Consider the following 20,543-nt stretch of genomic DNA (forward strand, 5'->3'; position numbering starts at 1 on the left):
TCCATGCATCGATTACCGGGGCCTCAACGATATTACCGTCAAAAACAGCTATCCATTACCTCTCATCACTGAATTATTCGATAGAGTCAAGGGAGCCCGCATTTTCACCAAGTTAGATCTCCGTGGTGCCTACAATCTCATCAGAATCCGAAGTGGTGACGAATGGAAGACAGCCTTTAATACTCGGGATGGTCATTACGAGTACCTAGTAATGCCATTCGGGTTGAGCAATGCCCCAGCAGTGTTCTAGCACTTTGTTAACGAAATCTTCCGTGATGTTCTGTATAAATATCTCGTAGTTTACCAGGATGATATCCTCATCTTCTCCCAAGATCTCTCTTCACATCGCCTACAAGTTCGTGAGGTCCTCCGACGTCTTCGTGAGAACCGTCTCTACGGCAAGTTGTCTAAATGTACCTTCGAAGTTCCTTCTATACTCTTAGGGTATATAATTTCTGGATCGGATCTCCAGATGGACCCGACAAAGTTAGAGGCTATTGCTAATTGGTCTATTCCGAGTACTCTCAAGTCCACTCAGCGATTCCTGGGATTCGCTAATTATTATAGGAAATTCATCAGAGGATTCTCAACTCTCATTGCTCCTATTACCAGCTTAACTCGAAAGGGGGCAGATCATTCCAACTGGTCAGAAGATGCCTTAGCTGCGTTTCAAAAAATCAAGCAGGCTTTCATGTCCGCTCCAGTTCTGTCGCAACCAGATGTTAACAAGCCATTCGAGTTGGAGGTAGATGCTTCTACAGTGGGAGTTGGAGCTGTTCTCTCCAAAATTGGAGCTGATGGAAAGGTTCATCCCTGTGGGTTTTTCTCTCGCAAATTCCTTCCTGCGGAAGCTAATTATTCCATCGGTGATCAAGAATTACTGGCGATCAAGCTGGCTCTCGAGGAGTGGAGGTATCTCCTGGAAGGAGCAAAGTTTCCATTCAACATCTACACGGATCACAAGAACTTGCTCTACTTAAAGGCAGCCCAGTGTCTTAATCCTCGCCAGTCCCGGTGGGCTATGTTCTTCTCCCGTTTCAACTTCAAGCTTCATTTCCGCCCAGGTTCTCAGAATACCAAAGCAGATGCTCTGTCCCGATCTATGGAATCCGAAGAAGAGACGTCTGATCCAGTTCCGCATTCCATTCTAAATCCAGTTGTATTTGCCTCGTCTCAAGTTACTCCTGTTCCGCCTCCTGGCAAGATTTTTGTTTCTCCTGAGCTTCGTCCCAAGTTGCTGTCTTGGGCTCATCACTCTAAATTTACTGGGCATCCTGGTGTCCTAAAGACTTTCAAGTTCCTCTCCGAAACTTACTGGTGGCCGAAAATGAAGGTCGACATCAAGGACTTCGTGGCGTCCTGCCCCAAGTGTGCTCAGCACAAGACTCCCCGTCAGTCTCCGGCAGGTCAGTTACAGCCGTTATCAGTTCCCAGCCGTCCCTGGTCACACTTGTCCATGGATTTCATCTCTGACCTTCCCTCTTTTCAAGGATTTAATACCATCTGGGTAGTGGTCGACAGGGTTACCAAAATGGCCCATTTTGTTCCACTCCAGGGTCTTCCTTCTGCTCCAAAACTTGCTCAAATCTTCCTACGGGAGATTTTCCATTTACATGGACTACCCACTGAAATTATATCTGACCGTGGAGTTCAGAATAATGAATATAGTTTGCCGCGCTTGTGGAAAAAGCTGCTCAAGTTGTTGTTTGACGTGTATGGAAATTGGACCGAGCGCTTATGTGTGCAAATGTGTAATGTTCTAAAAAAAGTAAAAATTGATGTGGAAAAATTGATGTGAAAAAAAATTAAAAATATGTATATTGATTTAAAAAATAAAAATAAAATAAAATAAAGATAGAAATAAAATTAAAAATTAAGGGTGGGAATCGGATGGGGAAAGGGAAGAAATGCAATGTTTACAGCTCCTTTTTGAAAAATTGTGGAGCTTGTGGACACTTTTATGAGAGGGTACAGTCTGTTCTTTTATAATGGAAACTTTCCCTGACTTACCCTATTTTGCTGTACAGATTCGGCTGGAGGTTTTTTGGTCTCTCTGACAGCGTTCAAGTGCTGTAACTCACGATCTCCTCCTGTTAGCCGCACTGTAGCCGCTGCTCCGTTCGTCAGACCGGAAGTTGAGATGTTTACTTCCGGTGTTCGGGCGCTGGCGGCGGCTGGCTTCGTGTCCTTGGTGTCCTCGGTGTTTGCTTTGTTCTTCTTGTACTCCAACGCGTTTCGAATTGCAGCAGGATTCTTTTTCAAGGAGATAGTACAAATGTTTATAAAATGTCCGTTTTTATATCATAACTTTATTGTTAAAACAGGATGTGCACGTGACCGGAAGTGCATTCTCTCGGCGGCATCCTCATGGTGAAAACTTCAATAGAGGAAGGAATGTAGATTCTTCCTCTAGATCGATTAAAAAGTGTATCATTGCACTTCAGGATAGGGAAAGGATATGGGAGGTATAGAAAGAAAAAATGAATTAAATGAAATAAAATAAAAAAGATAAAAAATGTTGATAAAATAGAGATAAATAAGAAATAAGAAAAAATAATTGTTTTTTTTGAAAATCTCTTTTTGATCATATACAATTATAGAAAGACATTTAGTTCTATGTCGATATTCAGACCGTATGGTTCTAGGCTCTTCATTTTGTAAATCCATTCGGTCTCTTTTTTCTTCAATATTTTTACAATGTCCTCTCCTCTCCAGTGAGCTTCAATCTTTTGGATTCCGATGAATTTTAGCCCGGTGGGATCTTGATTGTGTTTAGTTAGGAAATGTGCTGAGACACTGTGTGTTTTCAGGCCTCTCTTTATGTTGTACACATGTTCTGCTATTCTTGTTTTTAATTTGCGTTTTGTTTGTCCTATGTATTGTTTTCCACATATACATTCCAGCATGTAGATAACTCCCTCTGTATGGCAGGTTACATAATTGTTAACATTACAAAAGAAGAATTCACAATGCATAATTATGTAACCTGCCATACAGGTTAACTAAACACAATCAAGATCCCACCGGGCTAAAATTCATCGGAATCCAAAAGATTGAAGCTCACTGGAGAGGAGAGGACATTGTAAAAATATTGAAGAAAAAAGAGACCGAATGGATTTACAAAATGAAGAGCCTAGAACCATACGGTCTGAATATCGACATAGAACTAAATGTCTTTCTATAATTGTATATGATCAAAAAGAGATTTTCAAAAAAAAACAATTATTTTTTCTTATTTCTTATTTATCTCTATTTTATCAACATTTTTTATCTTTTTTATTTTATTTCATTTAATTCATTTTTTCTTTCTATACCTCCCATATCCTTTCCCTATCCTGAAGTGCAATGATACACTTTTTAATCGATCTAGAGGAAGAATCTACATTCCTTCCTCTATTGAAGTTTTCACCATGAGGATGCCGCCGAGAGAATGCACTTCCGGTCACGTGCACATCCTGTTTTAACAATAAAGTTATGATATAAAAACGGAAATTTTATAAACATTTGTACTATCTCCTTGAAAAAGAATCCTGCTGCGATTCGAAACGCGTTGGAGTACAAGAAGAACAAAGCAAACACCGAGGACACCAAGGACACGAAGCCAGCCGCCGCCAGCGCCCGAACACCGGAAGTAAACATCTCAACTTCCGGTCTGACGAACGGAGCAGCGGCTACAGTGCGGCTAACAGGAGGAGATCGTGAGTTACAGCACTTGAACGCTGTCAGAGAGACCAAAAAACCTCCAGCCGCATCTGTACAGCAAAATAGGGTAAGTCAGGGAAAGTTTCCATTATAAAAGAACAGACTGTACCCTCTCATAAAAGTGTCCACAAGCTCCACAATTTTTCAAAAAGGAGCTGTAAACATTGCATTTCTTCCCTTTCCCCATCCGATTCCCACCCATAATTTTTAATTTTTATTTTTATTTCTATCTTTATTTTATTTTATTTTTATTTATTTTTTAAATCAATATACATATTTTTAATTTTTTTTCACATCAATTTTTCCACATCAATTTTGACCGTGGAGTTCAGTTCGTGGCAAGATTTTGGAGAGCCCTTTGTTCTGCCATGCAAGTCAACCTCAAGTTTTCGTCAGCCTACCACCCTCAGACGAATGGGCAGACGGAGAGAGTAAATCAGGAATTGGAAACCTTTTTAAGACTTTATGTTTCATCTTCTCAAGATGACTGGGTGGACCTGCTCCCGTAGGCTGAATTTGCTCACAACTTCCGCTACCATACTGCCACAGAAACGACTCTGTTTTTTGCTGTATATGGACAACATCCTCGTGTTCCAGATTTTCAAGACCTTCCTAACATCGATGTTCCTGCAGCCACCTCTGTTTTAAGTCAGTTCTCATCAATCTGGAGAAAGATTCATGCTTCTCTCAAAAAGGCTTCCAGTCGATATAAGTTTTTTGCCGACCGCAAAAGACGTGCAGTTCCTAGCCTAAAACCCAATGACAAGATTTGGCTTTCCACTCGGAAACCTTCGTCTTATAGTGCCGTCGATGAAGTTTGCACCACGCTTCATTGGTACTTTCTCCATTGAAAAAGTTATCAGTCCTGTGGCCTACAAACTCAAATTGCCTCCTTCTTTACGAATACCTAACGCCTTTCATGTCTCTCTCCTCAGACCTTTAGTCCTGAATCGTTTCCAAAGAGCTCTTCCAGTTGGTCCCAGAATACGAACCCAGCGGGGCATCGAGTTCGAAATAGAGAAGATTCTGGATTCTCGTTGCCGGTACGGTCGTTTACAATATCTCATCGACTGGTCCGGTTATGGTCCTGAGGAAAGGAGTTGGGTAAACGCTACAGATGTCCATGCTCCAAGGTTGGTCCGTGTCTTCCACAGAACTCATCCTTCCAAGCCACGTGGGTGTTCGGAGCCCACCCATAAAGGAGGGGGTACTGTCAGGAATCGACTTACCACAGCTGCATCTGTCCGTCGGTGCGGCCTCCGTCCGGGGTCCATACGTCTTGCTGTCGCTAGTCTCCCTGTCGCTGGATGCCATCCTGGGCCTAGGAATGCTCCTGTTGTCAGCGAGCGTGCATGCACGCCGCGTTCCTGCCGGGCCGCGGCATGGGCGCCGCCATGACAGTTCTCCTCAGACTAGTGTGACAGCCAATCCGGAGCTTGGCCGCACCTCCTCGTTTCCACTCCAGCCAATGCCTGCAGACCGAGGGGTATATCAGGAGCAGCAGGGTGAGTCAGTCCTTGTCCTGGACTTCGTGTCACTCCTGCGACTCGTGTGTCTGGATCCGCTCTCCAGTTCCCCTGTGTTCCTGTTTGCCTTCCAGCCTGTTCCGATACCACCGTGGAACCACAAGCACCAGCAATCCCTGCATCTGTTATCAGGCTCCACACCTTTTACAGCTACAGTGTGCTCAAGCCCTCTGCAGTAGAGACTCTCTCTCCAGGTGCATCTCATCATCTCCACCTGTGCATCAGCCTGCAAGCTGCCAGTGTATTTCCAACAGCACTGTGAACTTTATACCTGTCTCCTGCATTTTCTACCAGGCTTGCTACCGATATTACCATCTCTGCTGGCTCCACGGTCCAACTATCTCTGGTTCCCATACCAGCATAACGATCCCCTGATCGTTTATACAGCCATACTGTTATTGCCACAGACTCTCAGCTTCCACGCTGCACCATACCCATTGCATTTATTGTTTGTTATTGCAAGTATTCCTACTGCCATATTGTTTAACCTTTTTGTTTAATAAACAACATCACGCACATGTGCAGGAATCCAATCCAGCCTCCTCACTTCTTCCATCCCACCTCCACTGACCCACTAGAGCCCCCTCCGGGGACACAAACCAAACCAAACCTGACAAGATGTCAGCACTCGCTCCTGACTGCCCTGCATCACTGCCAACGGGTGGGCTCAGAATTCTTATCCTTTTCCTCGCAGCCCCAGTTGCGGGAGAATGTGAAGGAGGAGCTGTTGACGGGTCACGTTCCGCTTGACTTGACAATTTTGTCACCAGCAGGTCTTTGAACCTCTGCAGACTTGTGTCAGCCGGAAAGAGAGATACAACGTAGGCTTTAAACCTGGGATCGAGCACGGTAGCCAAAATGTAGTGCTCTGATTTCAACAGATTGACCACCCGTGAATCCTGGTTAAGCAAATTAAGGGCTCCATCCACAAGTCCCACATGCCTAGCGGAATCGCTCCATCTTAGCTCCTCCTTCAATCTCTCCAGCTGCTTCTGCAAAAGCCTGATTAGGGGAATGACCTGACTCAGGCTGGCAGTGTCTGAACTGACTTCACGTGTGGCAAGTTCAAAGGGTTGCAGAACCTTGCACAACGTTGAAATCATTCTCCACTGCGCTTGAGTCAGGTGCATTCCCCCTCCTTTGCCTATATCGTAGGCAGATTTATAGGCTTGAATGGCCTTTTGCTGCTCCTCCATCCTCTGAAGCATATAGAGGGTTGAATTCCACCTCGTTACCACCTCTTGCTTCAGCTGATAGAGGGGGCAGGTTCAGGAGTGTTTGCTGGTGCTCCAGTCTTAGGCACGCGGTGGCTGAATGCCGAAAGTGGCCCGCAATTCTTCGGGCCACCGACAGCATCTCTTGCACGCCCCTGTCATTTTAAAAAAAATTCTGCACCACCAAATTAATTGTATGTGCAAAACATGGGACATGCTGGAATTTGCCCACATGTAACGCACGCACAACATTGGTGGCATTGTCCGATGTCACAAATCCCCAGGAGAGTCCAATTGGGGTAAGCCAATCTGCGATGATGTCCCTCAGTTTCCGTAAGAGGATGTCAGCTGTGTGCCTCTTATGGAAAGCGGTGATACAAAGCGTAGCCTGCCTGGGAACGAGTTGGCGTTTGCGAGATGCTGCTACTGGTGCCACTACTGCTGTTGTTGCTGCGGGAGGCAATACATCTACCCAGTGGGCTGTCACAGTCATATAGTCCTGAGTCTGCCCTGCTCCACTTGTCCACATGTCCATGGTTAAGTGGACATTGGGTACAACTGCATTTTTTAGGACACTGGTGACTCTTTTTCTGATGTCTGCGTACATTCTCGGTATCGATGGGATTTGGTACCGGGGACACACAGTGGCGCACCCAGGGGGGGTTTCCGAGCACCCAGAAACCCCCCTCCAGCAAAAAAAAATAAAAAAATAAAAATATATATATATTTTTTTGCTGCATGAGTATTATTAATGGCTGTCTAGCGTCCTCTACAGCCTGCTTTCTTCCTGGTGGCACTTTTAAGTTAATAAAAGTTTACTGTATTTTAATTATAGTACATATATATCCATGTGCAATTTGTGCATACATATATACACATGTATATACATACATACAAACACACGCATATGATATATATACATACATACATATATATATATACGTGTACTGTATGTGTATATATATATATATGCATGTTTAATATGCTATGTGTATATGTGTATATGTATATAAATATATACATAGGTGTATATACGGTATATATATATATGTGTGTATATATATATATATATATATATATATATATATACACACACACTAGTTTTACGGAGCCAGCATATACTGGGTCACCTCAGTCCCCACCCCCGTGCTTGGCTCCACCCAGTTATGGAAACCCCCCCATGCAAACCCTGCGTTTGCCACTGGGGACACACTACCTCAAGAAATTCTCTAAGTCCCTGTGAATTAACGGTGGATACCGGACACACGTCTAACACCAACACAGCTGCCAAGGCCTGAGTTATCCGCTTTGCAACAGGATGACTGCTGTGATATTTCATCTTCCTCGCAAAGGACTGTTGGACAGTCAATTGCTTACTGGAAGTAGTACAGGTGGTCTTCCGACTTCCCCTCTGGGATGACGATCGACTCCCAGCAGCAGCAACAGCAGCGCCAGCAGCAGTAGGCGTTACACTCAAGGATCCATCTGAGGAATCCCAGTTAGGAGAGGACTCGTCAGACTTGCCAGTGACATGGCCTGCAGGACTATTGGCGTTCCTGTCTAAGGAGGAAATTGACACTGAGGGAGTTGGTGGTGTGGTTTGCAGGAGCTTGGGTACAAGAGGAAGAAGGGATTTAGTTGTCAGTGGACTGCTTCCGCTGTCACCCAAAGTTTTTGAACATGTCAATGACTTCTGATGAATGCGCTCCAGGTGACGTATAAGGGAGGATGTTCCGAGGTGGTTAACGTCCTTACCCCTACTTATTACAGCTTGACAAAGGCAACACACGGCTTGACACCTGTTGTCCGCATTTCTGTTAAAATAATTCCACACCGAAGAGGTGATTTTGTTTGTAATTTGACCAGGCATGTCAATGGCCATATTCATCCCACGGACAACAGGTGTCTCCCCAGGTGCCTGACTTAAACAAACCACCTCACGATCAGAATCCTCCTTGTCAATTTCCTCCTCAGCGCCAGCAACACCCATATCCTCATCCTGGTGTACTTCAACAGTGACATCTTCAATTTGACTATCAGGAACTGGACTGTTGGTGCTCCTTCCAGCACTTGCAGGGGGCGTGCAAATGGTGGAAGGAGCCACCTCTTCCTGTCCAGTGTTGGGAAGGTCAGGCATCGCAACCGCCGACACAATTAGACTCTCCTTGGGGATTTGTGATTTAGAAGAACGCACAGTTCTTTGCTGTGCTTTTGCCATCTTAACTCTTTTCAGTTTTCTAGTGGGAGGATGAGTGCTTCCATCCTCATGTGAAGCTGAACCACTAGCCATGAACACAGGCCAGAGCCTCAGCCATTCCTTGCCACTCCGTGTTGTAAATGGCATATTGGCAAGTTTACGCTTCTCCTCAGTCGCTTTTAATTTAGATTTTTGGGTCATTTTACTGAACTTTATTTTTTTGGATTTTACATGCTCTCTACTATGACATTGGGCATTGGCCTTGGCAGACGACGTTGATGGAATTGAATTGTCTCTGCCATGACTAGTGGCAGCAGCTTTAGCACTAGGTGGAAGTGGATCTTGATCTTTCCCTATTTCACCCTCCACATTTTTGTTGTCCATTTTTTAATGTGTGGAATTATATGCCAGTAATATTATTATATCAATAGCAATGGCCTACTGTACTGTACAACTATATACTGTTGGTCACCAAAATGCTGCACTGTACTACTATATATACTGCTCACAAAAATGCAGCACAGATATGGAATGGATACTTGCAGTGACACAGAGCTGCAAGATACAGCAATGGCCTACTGTACTGTACAACATACTTGCCTACCTGACCCTCTCCATGAGGGAGAAAATGCTCTGTTCCTGGACTTTCCTGGTAATGTATGATTGCCATCACCTGTGGTGAGCTAGTTAATTGATAAGAAAGGTGTTTCACATCAGGTGATGGCAATCATACATTACCAGGAAAGTCCAGGAACAGAGCATTTTCTCCCTCATGGAGAGGGTCAGGTAGGCAAGTATGCTGTACAACTATATACTGTTGGTCACCAAAATGCTGCACTGTACTACTATATATACTGCTCACAAAAATGCAGCACAGATATGGAATGGATACTTGCAGTGACACAGAGCTGCAAGATACAGCAATGGCCTGCTGTACTGTACAACTATATACTGCTGGTCACCAAAATGCTGCACTGTACTACTTTGTAAACTGCTCACAAAAATGCAGCACAGATATGGAATGGATACTTGCAGTGACACAGAGCTGCAAGATACAGCAATGGCCTACTGTACTGTACAACTATATACTGTTGGTCACGAAAATGCTGCACTGTACTACTATACTGCTCACAAAAATGCAGCACAGATATGGAATGGATACTTGCAGTGACACGGAGCTGCAAGATACAGCAATGGCCTACTGTACTGTACAACTATATACTGGTGGTCACCAAAATGCAGCACACTGAGCACAGATATTTGCAGCACCCTGAGCACAGATATGAAGCTTTTCAGGCAGAGAACGTAGATATTTGCAGCACACTGAGCACAGATATGGAGCTTTTCAGGCAGAGAACGTAGCCACGTCCTCTCCGTTCAATCTCCAATGCACGAGTGAAAATGGCGGCGACGCGCGGCTCTTTATATAGAATACGAATCTCGCGAGAATCCGACAGCGGGATGATGACGTTCGGCCGCGTTCGGGTTAACCGAGCAAGGTGGGAAGATCCGAGCTGAAGTTCGGGGGGGTTCGGATCTCGACGAACCGAACCCGCTCATCTCTATTTATTATGCTGTGACTTTTACTGCCAGAAACTGAGGCATCACTTATAAAAATTTACGGAGCTTTTGGGATACCTTTATAATTATAACTTTATGAGTAAAATGTAACATGTATTCTGTGTAACCATACAGCAAGTTGCTATTCACAGTGTGACTTGTGTCTATGCATCTGTGCCAGTGGCTGCATTGTTTAAACTTAATTACACTGTACATACTGTAGTCTATGTACTGTCATTTAGCTCCGGTGAAACTTTCATAGTTGTACTCTCTAGCAATGTGATCTCTCTGGTTGTTCTACTGACATTGTTGCTGGGGAAACACTGTTTGGCCAATGGAGCTTAGAATCCTATTACACTGCTCAATGACTGCCGGCTCATCAGGCTGCAGCTTTGCTCATTCATGCAGAGTTACTGAGCCTCTCATGCCATTTGGTTTCCAAGTGGCACAGCATGCAACCGAAATATGATGGCAAGCTCTCTACCTCGGGCGCCGGATACCCCCTTCATGAAAGCGGGAAAAGGATGCTTTATACAGGTAAAATATAAACATAACATAACTGGAGGAAATGTGTCCAATTACTAATAATATACACAGCAACTGAATGTCAGGTTAAAATAAATGTCATTTTAATAATTTATTTTTATACAGTAAAAAAAATGTTTATTTGCTTTTGTATCCACTGCTTGTTAATTACAGAATGTCTTACAATTAATTGATTAAAAATGTTCAAGAAAAAGTTGCATGTATCTTGAAAGATTGGTTTTGTAAAATTCTAATTTTACTGTCACATTATACCTTATACCCACTGGCATTTATATTAAAAAATAATGAGCACATCAACACCTGTAAAACCAAATGTCACATGCAAACACATTCAGTAAACAGCTGATAATAGCTGATTTTCTCCTATTGGAGAAACCATTGGAGGTTGCCTATACTTACCCAATGTGATTCCATTGCAGTAAGCACAAAGGCAGGCATTTAAGAAAATGAAATGCTGTTGCAATGCTTCCGCGGTATCCCTAAATACAGGTAACATTACAAGGGGATAAGGGGTCACTGGAAACAATGGATTCCACTTCATACCCATTTTCCTTTTGTTTCATCGGTGCCTCCTTCCAAATAAAATATGAGCTTTCTCATGAGCAGGGCCCTCCCTACCCTTCGTTTTCTTGTTCTACGAGGGTGGTTCAATAAGTAAGGTAACAAGACCTCTCACATGTGTAATGTTCTCTATTTCATTCTAATTTCCTGCCAGGCCAGAGCAGGTAGACCACTGCTTCCCCTCACGACCGTTAAACTGCGCCTCATATCAGTCTTACTGTTCCAACATCAGTTGTAAGATGGCGGAGCTAGCGGAAACATGGACAGCACTGAGGTGCATAGTGTAATTAGGTTTCTGCATCTAAAGGGCACATCAGCATCTGAAATTCGGAGGCGTATGGTCATTGGCGCTGGACAGTGTCGGACTGGGACATGAAGGGCCCACCGGGGAAGTGCATTCTTAGAGGCTTGGTAAACCATTAGTGCATGGTCTGGGCCCCTTGATAAATAATATATATAGTAAATACTGCTAGTGCATGCATGATAATGCTCCAGATTAATAACAGCAATGCACTGTAGAAAATACACCATAGTCCTGTGCAGTATAATGTAACATATTCATAATGTATAAGTGAGAGGGTGGGCCCCCAGACAGTGGGGCCTACCGGTGGTTTCCCCTGTACCCCTATGGGCCAGTCCGAGCCTGGCGCTGGAACAGGGAAAGGTCAAGGGGGCAACTCGCTCCCCTCCAAATATTTTAGAGACGCCAGTTAAAGTACCAGGTTGTGGGGCGCATCACCTCTCGCTTCATATGTTCCTCCCCTCTTCCCCCTCAGATCCCCGTTGTCCTCCCACCCTCTTCCTTTGTGGCACCCTCTGACCTTTCCCCATTTCCAACCAGGTTCAGTTGAAAATGTTTACTGTAAAGTATCATTACTTTCCATGCATTGCTTAAGCCAGGGTATGAGCTATAAGTGGATCCTGTCTCTTCTATATAAAGTCACTCACATGCTACAGTTAGGTTTTGGGGGTATATATATTATACATATTTTGTGTGAAAACAACCAAAAAATCGGGATACCCTTAAAATGTAAGTTGTTTTTTTTTGACAGTTGTGGTTTTACACTGTGTATTTTGTCAAAAATCTAAATGCTATATGCACTAAAATAAAATCAGTCTCATATTACAAACCTGTGAGGATGGGTATAGATATAATACAGGTTTATGCATCTCACTCATGGATAGATATATATATATATCTGTCATATTGATAATACAAAAAAATAAGAATTTACTTACCGATAATTCTATTTCTCATAGTCCGTAGTGGATGCTGGGAACTCCGTAAGGACCATGGGGATTAGCGGCTCCGCAGGAGACTGGGCACAAAAGTAAAGCTTTAGGACTACCTGGTGTGCACTGGCTCCTCCCCCTATGACCCTCCTCCAAGCCTCAGTTAGAATACTGTGCCCGGACGAGCGTATACAATAAGGAAGGATTTTGAATCCCGGGTAAGACTCATACCAGCCACACCAATCACACCGTACAACCTGTGATCTGAACCCAGTTAACAGCATGATAACAGAGGAGCCTCTGGAAAGATGGCTCACAACAATAATAACCCGATTTTTGTAACAATAACTATGTACAAGTATTGCAGACAATCCGCACTTGGGATGGGCGCCCAGCATCCACTACGGACTATGAGAAATAGAATTATCGGTAAGTAAATTCTTATTTTCTCTGACGTACTAGTGGATGCTGGGAACTCCGTAAGGACCATGGGGATTATACCAAAGCTCCCAAACGGGCGGGAGAGTGCGGATGACTCTGCAGCACCGAATGAGAGAACTCCAGGTCCTCCTCAGCCAGGGTATCAAATTTGTAGAATTTAGCAAACGTGTTTGCCCCTGACCAAGTAGCTGCTCGGCAAAGTTGTAAAGCCGAGACCCCTCGGGCAGCCGCCCAAGATGAGCCCACCTTCCTTGTGGAATGGGCTTTTACAGATTTTGGCTGTGGCAGGCCTGCCACAGAATGTGCAAGCTGAATTGTACTACAAATCCAACGAGCAATAGTCTGCTTAGAAGCAGGAGCACCCAGCTTGTTGGGTGCATACAGGATAAACAGCGAGTCAGATTTTCTGACTCCAGCCGTCCTGGAAACATATATTTTCAGGGCCCTGACTACGTCCAGCAACTTGGAGTCCTCCAAGTCCCTAGTAGCCGCAGGTACCACAATAGGTTGGTTCAGATGAAACACTGAAACCACCTTAGGGAGAAAATGAGGACGAGTCCTCAATTCCGCCCTGTCTGAATGGAAGATCAGATAAGGGCTTTTACAGGATAAAGCCCGCCAATTCTGACACGTGCCTGGCCGAGGCCAGGGCCAACAACATGACCACTTTCCATGTGAGATATTTTAACTCCACAGATTCAAGTGGTTCAAACCAATGTGACTTTAGGAACCCCAAAACTACATTGAGATCCCAAAGTGCCACTGGAGGCACAAAAGGAGGCTGTATATGCAGTACCCCTTTTACAGACGTCTGAACTTCAGGTAGTGAAGCTAGTTCTTTCTGGAAGAAAATTGACAGGGCCGAAATTTGAACCTTAATGGACCCCAATTTTAGGCCCATAGACACTCCTGTTTACAGGAAATGCAGGAATCGACCTAGTTGAAACTCCTCCATCGGGGCCTTACTGGCCTCGCACCACGCAACATATTTTCGCCAAATGCGGTGATAATGCTTTGCGGTTACATCCTTCCTGGCTTGACCAGGGTAGGGATGACTTCATCCGGAATGCCTTTTTCCTTCAGGATCCGGCGTTCAACCGCCCTGCCGTCAAACGCAGCCGCGGTAAGTCTTGGAATAGACAGGGTCCTTGCTGGAGCAGGTCCCTTCTTAGAGGTAGAGGCCACGGGTCCTCCGTGAGCATCTCTTGAAGTTCCGGGTACCAAGTCCTTCTTGGCCAATCCGGAGCCACGAGTATAGTTCTTACTCCCCTCCGTCTTATAATTCTCAGTACTTTTGGTATGAGAGGAAGAGGAGGGAACACATACACTGACTGGTACACCCACGGTGTTACCAGAGCGTCCACAGCTATTGCCTGAGGGTCCCTTGACCTGGCGCAATACCTGTCCAATTTTTTGTTTAGGCGGGACGCCATCATGTCCACCTTTGGTTTTTCCCAATGGTTTACAATCATGTGGAAGACTTCTGGGTGAAGTCCCCACTCTCCCGGGTGGAGGTCGTGCCTGCTGAGGAAGTCTGCTTCCCAGTTGTCCACTCCCGGAATGAACACTGCTGACAGTGCTATCACACGATTTTCCGCCCAGCGAAAAATCCTTGCAGCTTCTGCCATTGCCCTCCTGCTTCTTGTGCCGCCCTGTCTGTTTACGTGGGCGACTGCCGTGATATTGTCCGACTGGATCAGCACCGGCTGACCTTGAAGCAGAGGTCTTGCTTGGCTTAGGGCATTGTAAATGGCCCTTAGCTCCAAAATATTTATGTGAAGTGATGTCTCCAGGCTTGACCACAAGCCCTGGAAATTTCTTCCCTGTGTGACTGCTCCCCAGCCTCTCAGGCTGGCATCCGTGGTCACCAGGACCCAGTCCTGAATGCCGAATCTGCGGCCCTCTAGAAGATGAGCACTCTGCAACCACCACAGGAGAGACACCCTTGTCTTTGGTGACAGGGTTATCCGCTGATGCATCTGAAGATGCGATCCGGACCATTTGTCTAGCAGGTCCCACTGGAAAGTTCTTGCGTGGAATCTGCCGAATGGAATTGCTTCGTAGGAAGCCACCATTTTTCCCAGGACCCTTGTGCACTGATGCACTGACACTTGGCCTGGTTTTAGGAGGTTTCTGACTAGTTCGGATAACTCCCTGGCTTTCTCCTCCGGGAGAAAACACCTTTTTCCGGACTGTGTCCAGGATCATCCCTAGGAATAGAAGGCGTGTCGTCGGGATCAGCTGCGATTTTGGAATATTGAGAATCCAACCGTGCTGCCGCAGCACTATCTGAGATAGTGCTACCCCGACTTCCAACTGTTCCCTGGATCTTGCCCTTATCAGGAGATCGTCCAAGTAAGGGATAACTAAAATTCACTTCCTTCGAAGGAATATCATCATTTCGGCCATTACCTTGGTAAAGACCCGGGGTGCCGTGGACAATCCAAACGGCAGCGTCTGAAACTGATAGTGACAGTTCTGTACCACAAACCTGAGGTACCCTTGGAGAAGGGTAAATTGGGACATGTAGGTAAGCATCTTTGATGTTCAGAGAGACCATATAGTCCCCTTCTTCCAGGTTTGCAATCACTGCTCTGAGTGACTCCATCTTGAATTTGAACCTTTGTATGTAAGTGTTCAAGGATTTTAGATTTAAAATTGGTCTCACCGAGCCGTCCGGCTTCGGTACCACAAATAGTGTGGAATAGTACCCCTTTCCCTGTTGCAGGAGGGGTACCTTGATTATCACCTGCTGGGAATACAGCCTGTGAATGGCTTGCAATACTGTCTCCATGTCTGAGGGAGACGTCGGTAAAGCAGACTTTATGAAACGGCGAGGGGGAGACGTCTCGAATTTCTTGAGACGGGCCCCCACCGTGCTGCAGCCTTTTTCCTCTCCCTCTGCCACGGGGCAGAAATGAGGCGCCTTTTGCCCGCTTATCCTTATGGGGCCGAAAGGACTGCGCCTGATAATACGGCGTCTTCTTAGGTTGAGAAGCTACCTGGGGTAAAAATTAGAGATGAGCGCCTGAAATTTTTCGGGTTTTGTGTTTTGGTTTTGGGTTCGGTTCCGCGGCCGTGTTTTGGGTTCGAACGCGTTTTGGCAAAACCTCACCGAATTTTTTTTGTCGGATTCGGGTGTGTTTTGGATTCGGGTGTTTTTTTCAAAAAACACTAAAAAACAGCTTAAATCATAGAATTTGGGGGTCATTTTGATCCCAAAGTATTATTAACCTCAAAAACCATAATTTACACTCATTTTCAGTCTATTCTGAATACCTCACACCTCACAATATTATTTTTAGTCCTAAAATTTGCACCGAGGTCGCTGTGTGAGTAAGATAAGCGACCCTAGTGGCCGACACAAACACCGGGCCCATCTAGGAGTGGCACTGCAGTGTCACGCAGGATGTCCCTTCCAAAAAACCCTCCCCAAACAGCACATGACGCAAAGAAAAAAAGAGGCGCAATGAGGTAGCTGTGTGAGTAAGATTAGCGACCCTAGTGGCCGACACAAACACCGGGCCCATCTAGGAGTGGCACTGCAGTGTCACGCAGGATGGCCCTTCCAAAAAACCCTCCCCAAACAGCACATGACGCAAAGAAAAAAAGAGGCGCAATGAGGTAGCTGTGTGAGTAAGATTAGCGACCCTAGTGGCCGACACAAACACCGGGCCCATCTAGGAGTGGCACTGCAGTGTCACGCAGGATGTCCCTTCCAAAAAACCCTCCCCAAACAGCACATGACGCAAAGAAAAAAAGAGGCGCAATGAGGTAGCTGTGTGAGTAAGATTAGCGACCCTAGTGGCCGACACAAACACCGGGCCCATCTAGGAGTGGCACTGCAGTGTCACGCAGGATGTCCCTTCCAAAAAACCCTCCCCAAACAGCACATGACGCAAAGAAAAAAAGAGGCGCAATGAGGTAGCTGACTGTGTGAGTAAGATTAGCGACCCTAGTGGCCGACACAAACACCGGGCCCATCTAGGAGTGGCACTGCAGTGTCACGCAGGATGGCCCTTCCAAAAAACCCTCCCCAATCAGCACATGATGCAAAGAAAAAGAAAAGAAAAAAGAGGTGCAAGATGGAATTGTCCTTGGGCCCTCCCACCCACCCTTATGTTGTATAAACAAAACAGGACATGCACACTTTAACCAACCCATCATTTCAGTGACAGGGTCTGCCACACGACTGTGACTGATATGACGGGTTGGTTTGGACCCCCCCCAAAAAAGAAGCAATTAATCTCTCCTTGCACAAACTGGCTCTACAGAGGCAAGATGTCCACCTCATCTTCACCCTCCGATATATCACCGTGTACATCCCCCTCCTCACAGATTATCAATTCGTCCCCACTGGAATCCACCATCTCAGCTCCCTGTGTACTTTGTGGAGGCAATTGCTGCTGGTCAATGTCTCCGCGGAGGAATTGATTATAATTCATTTTAATGAACATCATCTTCTCCACATTTTCTGGATGTAACCTCGTACGCCGATTGCTGACAAGGTGAGCGGCGGCACTAAACACTCTTTCGGAGTACACACTTGTGGGAGGGCAACTTAGGTAGAATAAAGCCAGTTTGTGCAAGGGCCTCCAAATTGCCTCTTTTTCCTGCCAGTATAAGTACGGACTGTGTGACGTGCCTACTTGGATGCGGTCACTCATATAATCCTCCACCATTCTATCAATGTTGAGAGAATCATATGCAGTGACAGTAGACGACATGTCCGTAATCGTTGTCAGGTCCTTCAGTCCGGACCAGATGTCAGCATCAGCAGTCGCTCCAGACTGCCCTGCATCACCGCCAGCGGGTGGGCTCGGAATTCTGAGCCTTTTCCTCGCACCCCCAGTTGCGGGAGAATGTGAAGGAGGAGATGTTGACAGGTCGCGTTCCGCTTGACTTGACAATTTTGTCACCAGCAGGTCTTTCAACCCCAGCAGACTTGTGTCTGCCGGAAAGAGAGATCCAAGGTAGGCTTTAAATCTAGGATCGAGCACAGTGGCCAAAATGTAGTGCTCTGATTTCAACAGATTGACCACCCGTGAATCCTTGTTAAGCGAATTAAGGGCTCCATCCACAAGTCCCACATGCCTAGCGGAATCGCTCCGTGTTAGCTCCTCCTTCAATGTCTCCAGCTTCTTCTGCAAAAGCCTGATGAGGGGAATGACCTGACTCAGGCTGGCAGTGTCTGAACTGACTACACGTGTGGCAAGTTCAAAGGGCATCAGAACCTTGCACAACGTTGAAATCATTCTCCACTGCGCTTGAGACAGGTGCATTCCACCTACTATATCGTGCTCAATTGTATAGGCTTGAATGGCCTTTTGCTGCTCCTCCAACCTCTGAAGCATATAGAGGGTTGAATTCCACCTCGTTACCACTTCTTGCTTCAGATGATGGCAGGGCAGGTTCAGTAGTTTTTGGTGGTGCTCCAGTCTTCTGTACGTGGTGCCTGTACGCCGAAAGTGTCCCGCAATTCTTCTGGCCACCTACAGCATCTCTTGCACGCCCCTGTCGTTTTTTTAAAAATTCTGCACCACCAAATTCAAGGTATGTGCAAAACATGGGACGTGCTGGAATTTGCCCATATTTAATGCACACACAATATTGCTGGCGTTGTCCGATGCCACAAATCCACAGGAGAGTCCAATTGGGGTAAGCCATTCCGCGATGATCTTCCTCAGTTGCCGTAAGAGGTTTTCAGCTGTGTGCGTATTCTGGAAAGCGGTGATACAAAGCGTAGCCTGCCTAGGAAAGAGTTGGCGTTTGCGAGATGCTGCTACTGGTGCCGCCGCTGCTGTTCTTGCGGCGGGAGTCCATACATCTACCCAGTGGGCTGTCACAGTCATATAGTCCTGACCCTGCCCTGCTCCACTTGTCCACATGTCCGTGGTTAAGTGGACATTGGGTACAACTGCATTTTTTAGGACACTGGTGAGTCTTTTTCTGACGTCCGTGTACATTCTCGGTATCGCCTGCCTAGAGAAGTGGAACCTAGATGGTATTTGGTAACGGGGGCACACTGCCTCAATAAATTGTCTAGTTCCCTGTGAACTAACGGCGGATACCGGACGCACGTCTAACACCAACATAGTTGTCAAGGCCTCAGTTATCCGCTTTGCAGTAGGATGACTGCTGTGATATTTCATCTTCCTCGCAAAGGACTGTTGAACAGTCAATTGCTTACTGGAAGTAGTACAAGTGGGCTTACGACTTCCCCTCTGGGATGACCATCGACTCCCAGCGGCAACAACAGCAGCGCCAGCAGCAGTAGGCGTTACACGCAAGGATGCATCGGAGGAATCCCAGGCAGGAGAGGACTCGTCAGAATTGCCAGTGACATGGCCTGCAGGACTATTGGCATTCCTGGGGAAGGAGGAAATTGACACTGAGGGAGTTGGTGGGGTGGTTTGCGTGAGCTTGGTTACAAGAGGAAGGGATTTACTGGTCAGTGGACTGCTTCCGCTGTCACCCAAAGTTTTTGAACTTGTCACTGACTTATTATGAATGCGCTGCAGGTGACGTATAAGGGAGGATGTTCCGAGGTGGTTAACGTCCTTACCCCTACTTATTACAGCTTGACAAAGGGAACACACGGCTTGACACCTGTTGTCCGCATTTCTGGTGAAATACCTCCACACCGAAGAGCTGATTTTTTTGGTATTTTCACCTGGCATGTCAACGGCCATATTCCTCCCACGGACAACAGGTGTCTCCCCGGGTGCCTGACTTAAACAAACCACCTCACCATCAGAATCCTCCTGGTCAATTTCCTCCCCAGCGCCAGCAACACCCATATCCTCCTCATCCTGGTGTACTTCAACACTGACATCTTCAATCTGACTATCAGGAACTGGACTGCGGGTGCTCCTTCCAGCACTTGCAGGGGGCGTGCAAATGGTGGAAGGCGCATGCTCTTCACGTCCAGTGTTGGGAAGGTCAGGCATCGCAACCGACACAATTGGACTCTCCTTGTGGATTTGGGATTTCGAAGAATGCACAGTTCTTTGCTGTGCTGCTTTTGCCAGCTTGAGTCTTTTCATTTTTCTAGCGAGAGGCTGAGTGCTTCCATCCTCATGTGAAGCTGAACCACTAGCCATGAACATAGGCCAGGGCCTCAGCCGTTCCTTGCCACTCCGTGTGGTAAATGGCATATTGGCAAGTTTACGCTTCTCCTCCGACAATTTTATTTTAGGTTTTGGAGTCCTTTTTTTTCTGATATTTGGTGTTTTGGATTTGACATGCTCTGTACTATGACATTGGGCATCGGCCTTGGCAGACGACGTTGCTGGCATTTCATCGTCTCGGCCATGACTAGTGGCAGCAGCTTCAGCACGAGGTGGAAGTGGATCTTGATCTTTCCCTAATTTTGGAACCTCAACATTTTTGTTCTCCATATTTTAATAGGCACAACTAAAAGGCACCTCAGGTAAACAATGGAGATGGATACTAGTATACAATTATGGACTGCCTGCCGACTGCAGACACAGAGGTAGCCACAGCCGTGAACTACCGTACTGTACTGTGTCTGCAGCTAATATAGACTGGTTGATAAAGAGA

The 20,543-nt window shown here is 46.0% G+C and overlaps 1 protein-coding gene across 1 annotated transcript in view; it reads left to right on the forward strand.

Annotated features, from left to right (window-relative positions):
* Positions 1-10,541: 10,541 nt before the first annotated feature.
* SPMIP2 (sperm microtubule inner protein 2) overlaps positions 10,542-20,543 on the forward strand; it is a 108,400-nt gene continuing 98,398 nt past the window's right edge. Inside the window, exon 1 of the mRNA XM_063920464.1 lies at positions 10,542-10,736. Coding sequence (XP_063776534.1) covers positions 10,652-10,736 — 85 coding nt within the window. The 5' untranslated portion in view covers positions 10,542-10,651. The remainder of the gene's footprint in view (positions 10,737-20,543) is intronic.

Source organism: Pseudophryne corroboree, chromosome 1 (assembly GCF_028390025.1).
Source record: "Pseudophryne corroboree isolate aPseCor3 chromosome 1, aPseCor3.hap2, whole genome shotgun sequence".
NCBI lineage: Eukaryota > Metazoa > Chordata > Amphibia > Anura > Myobatrachidae > Pseudophryne > Pseudophryne corroboree.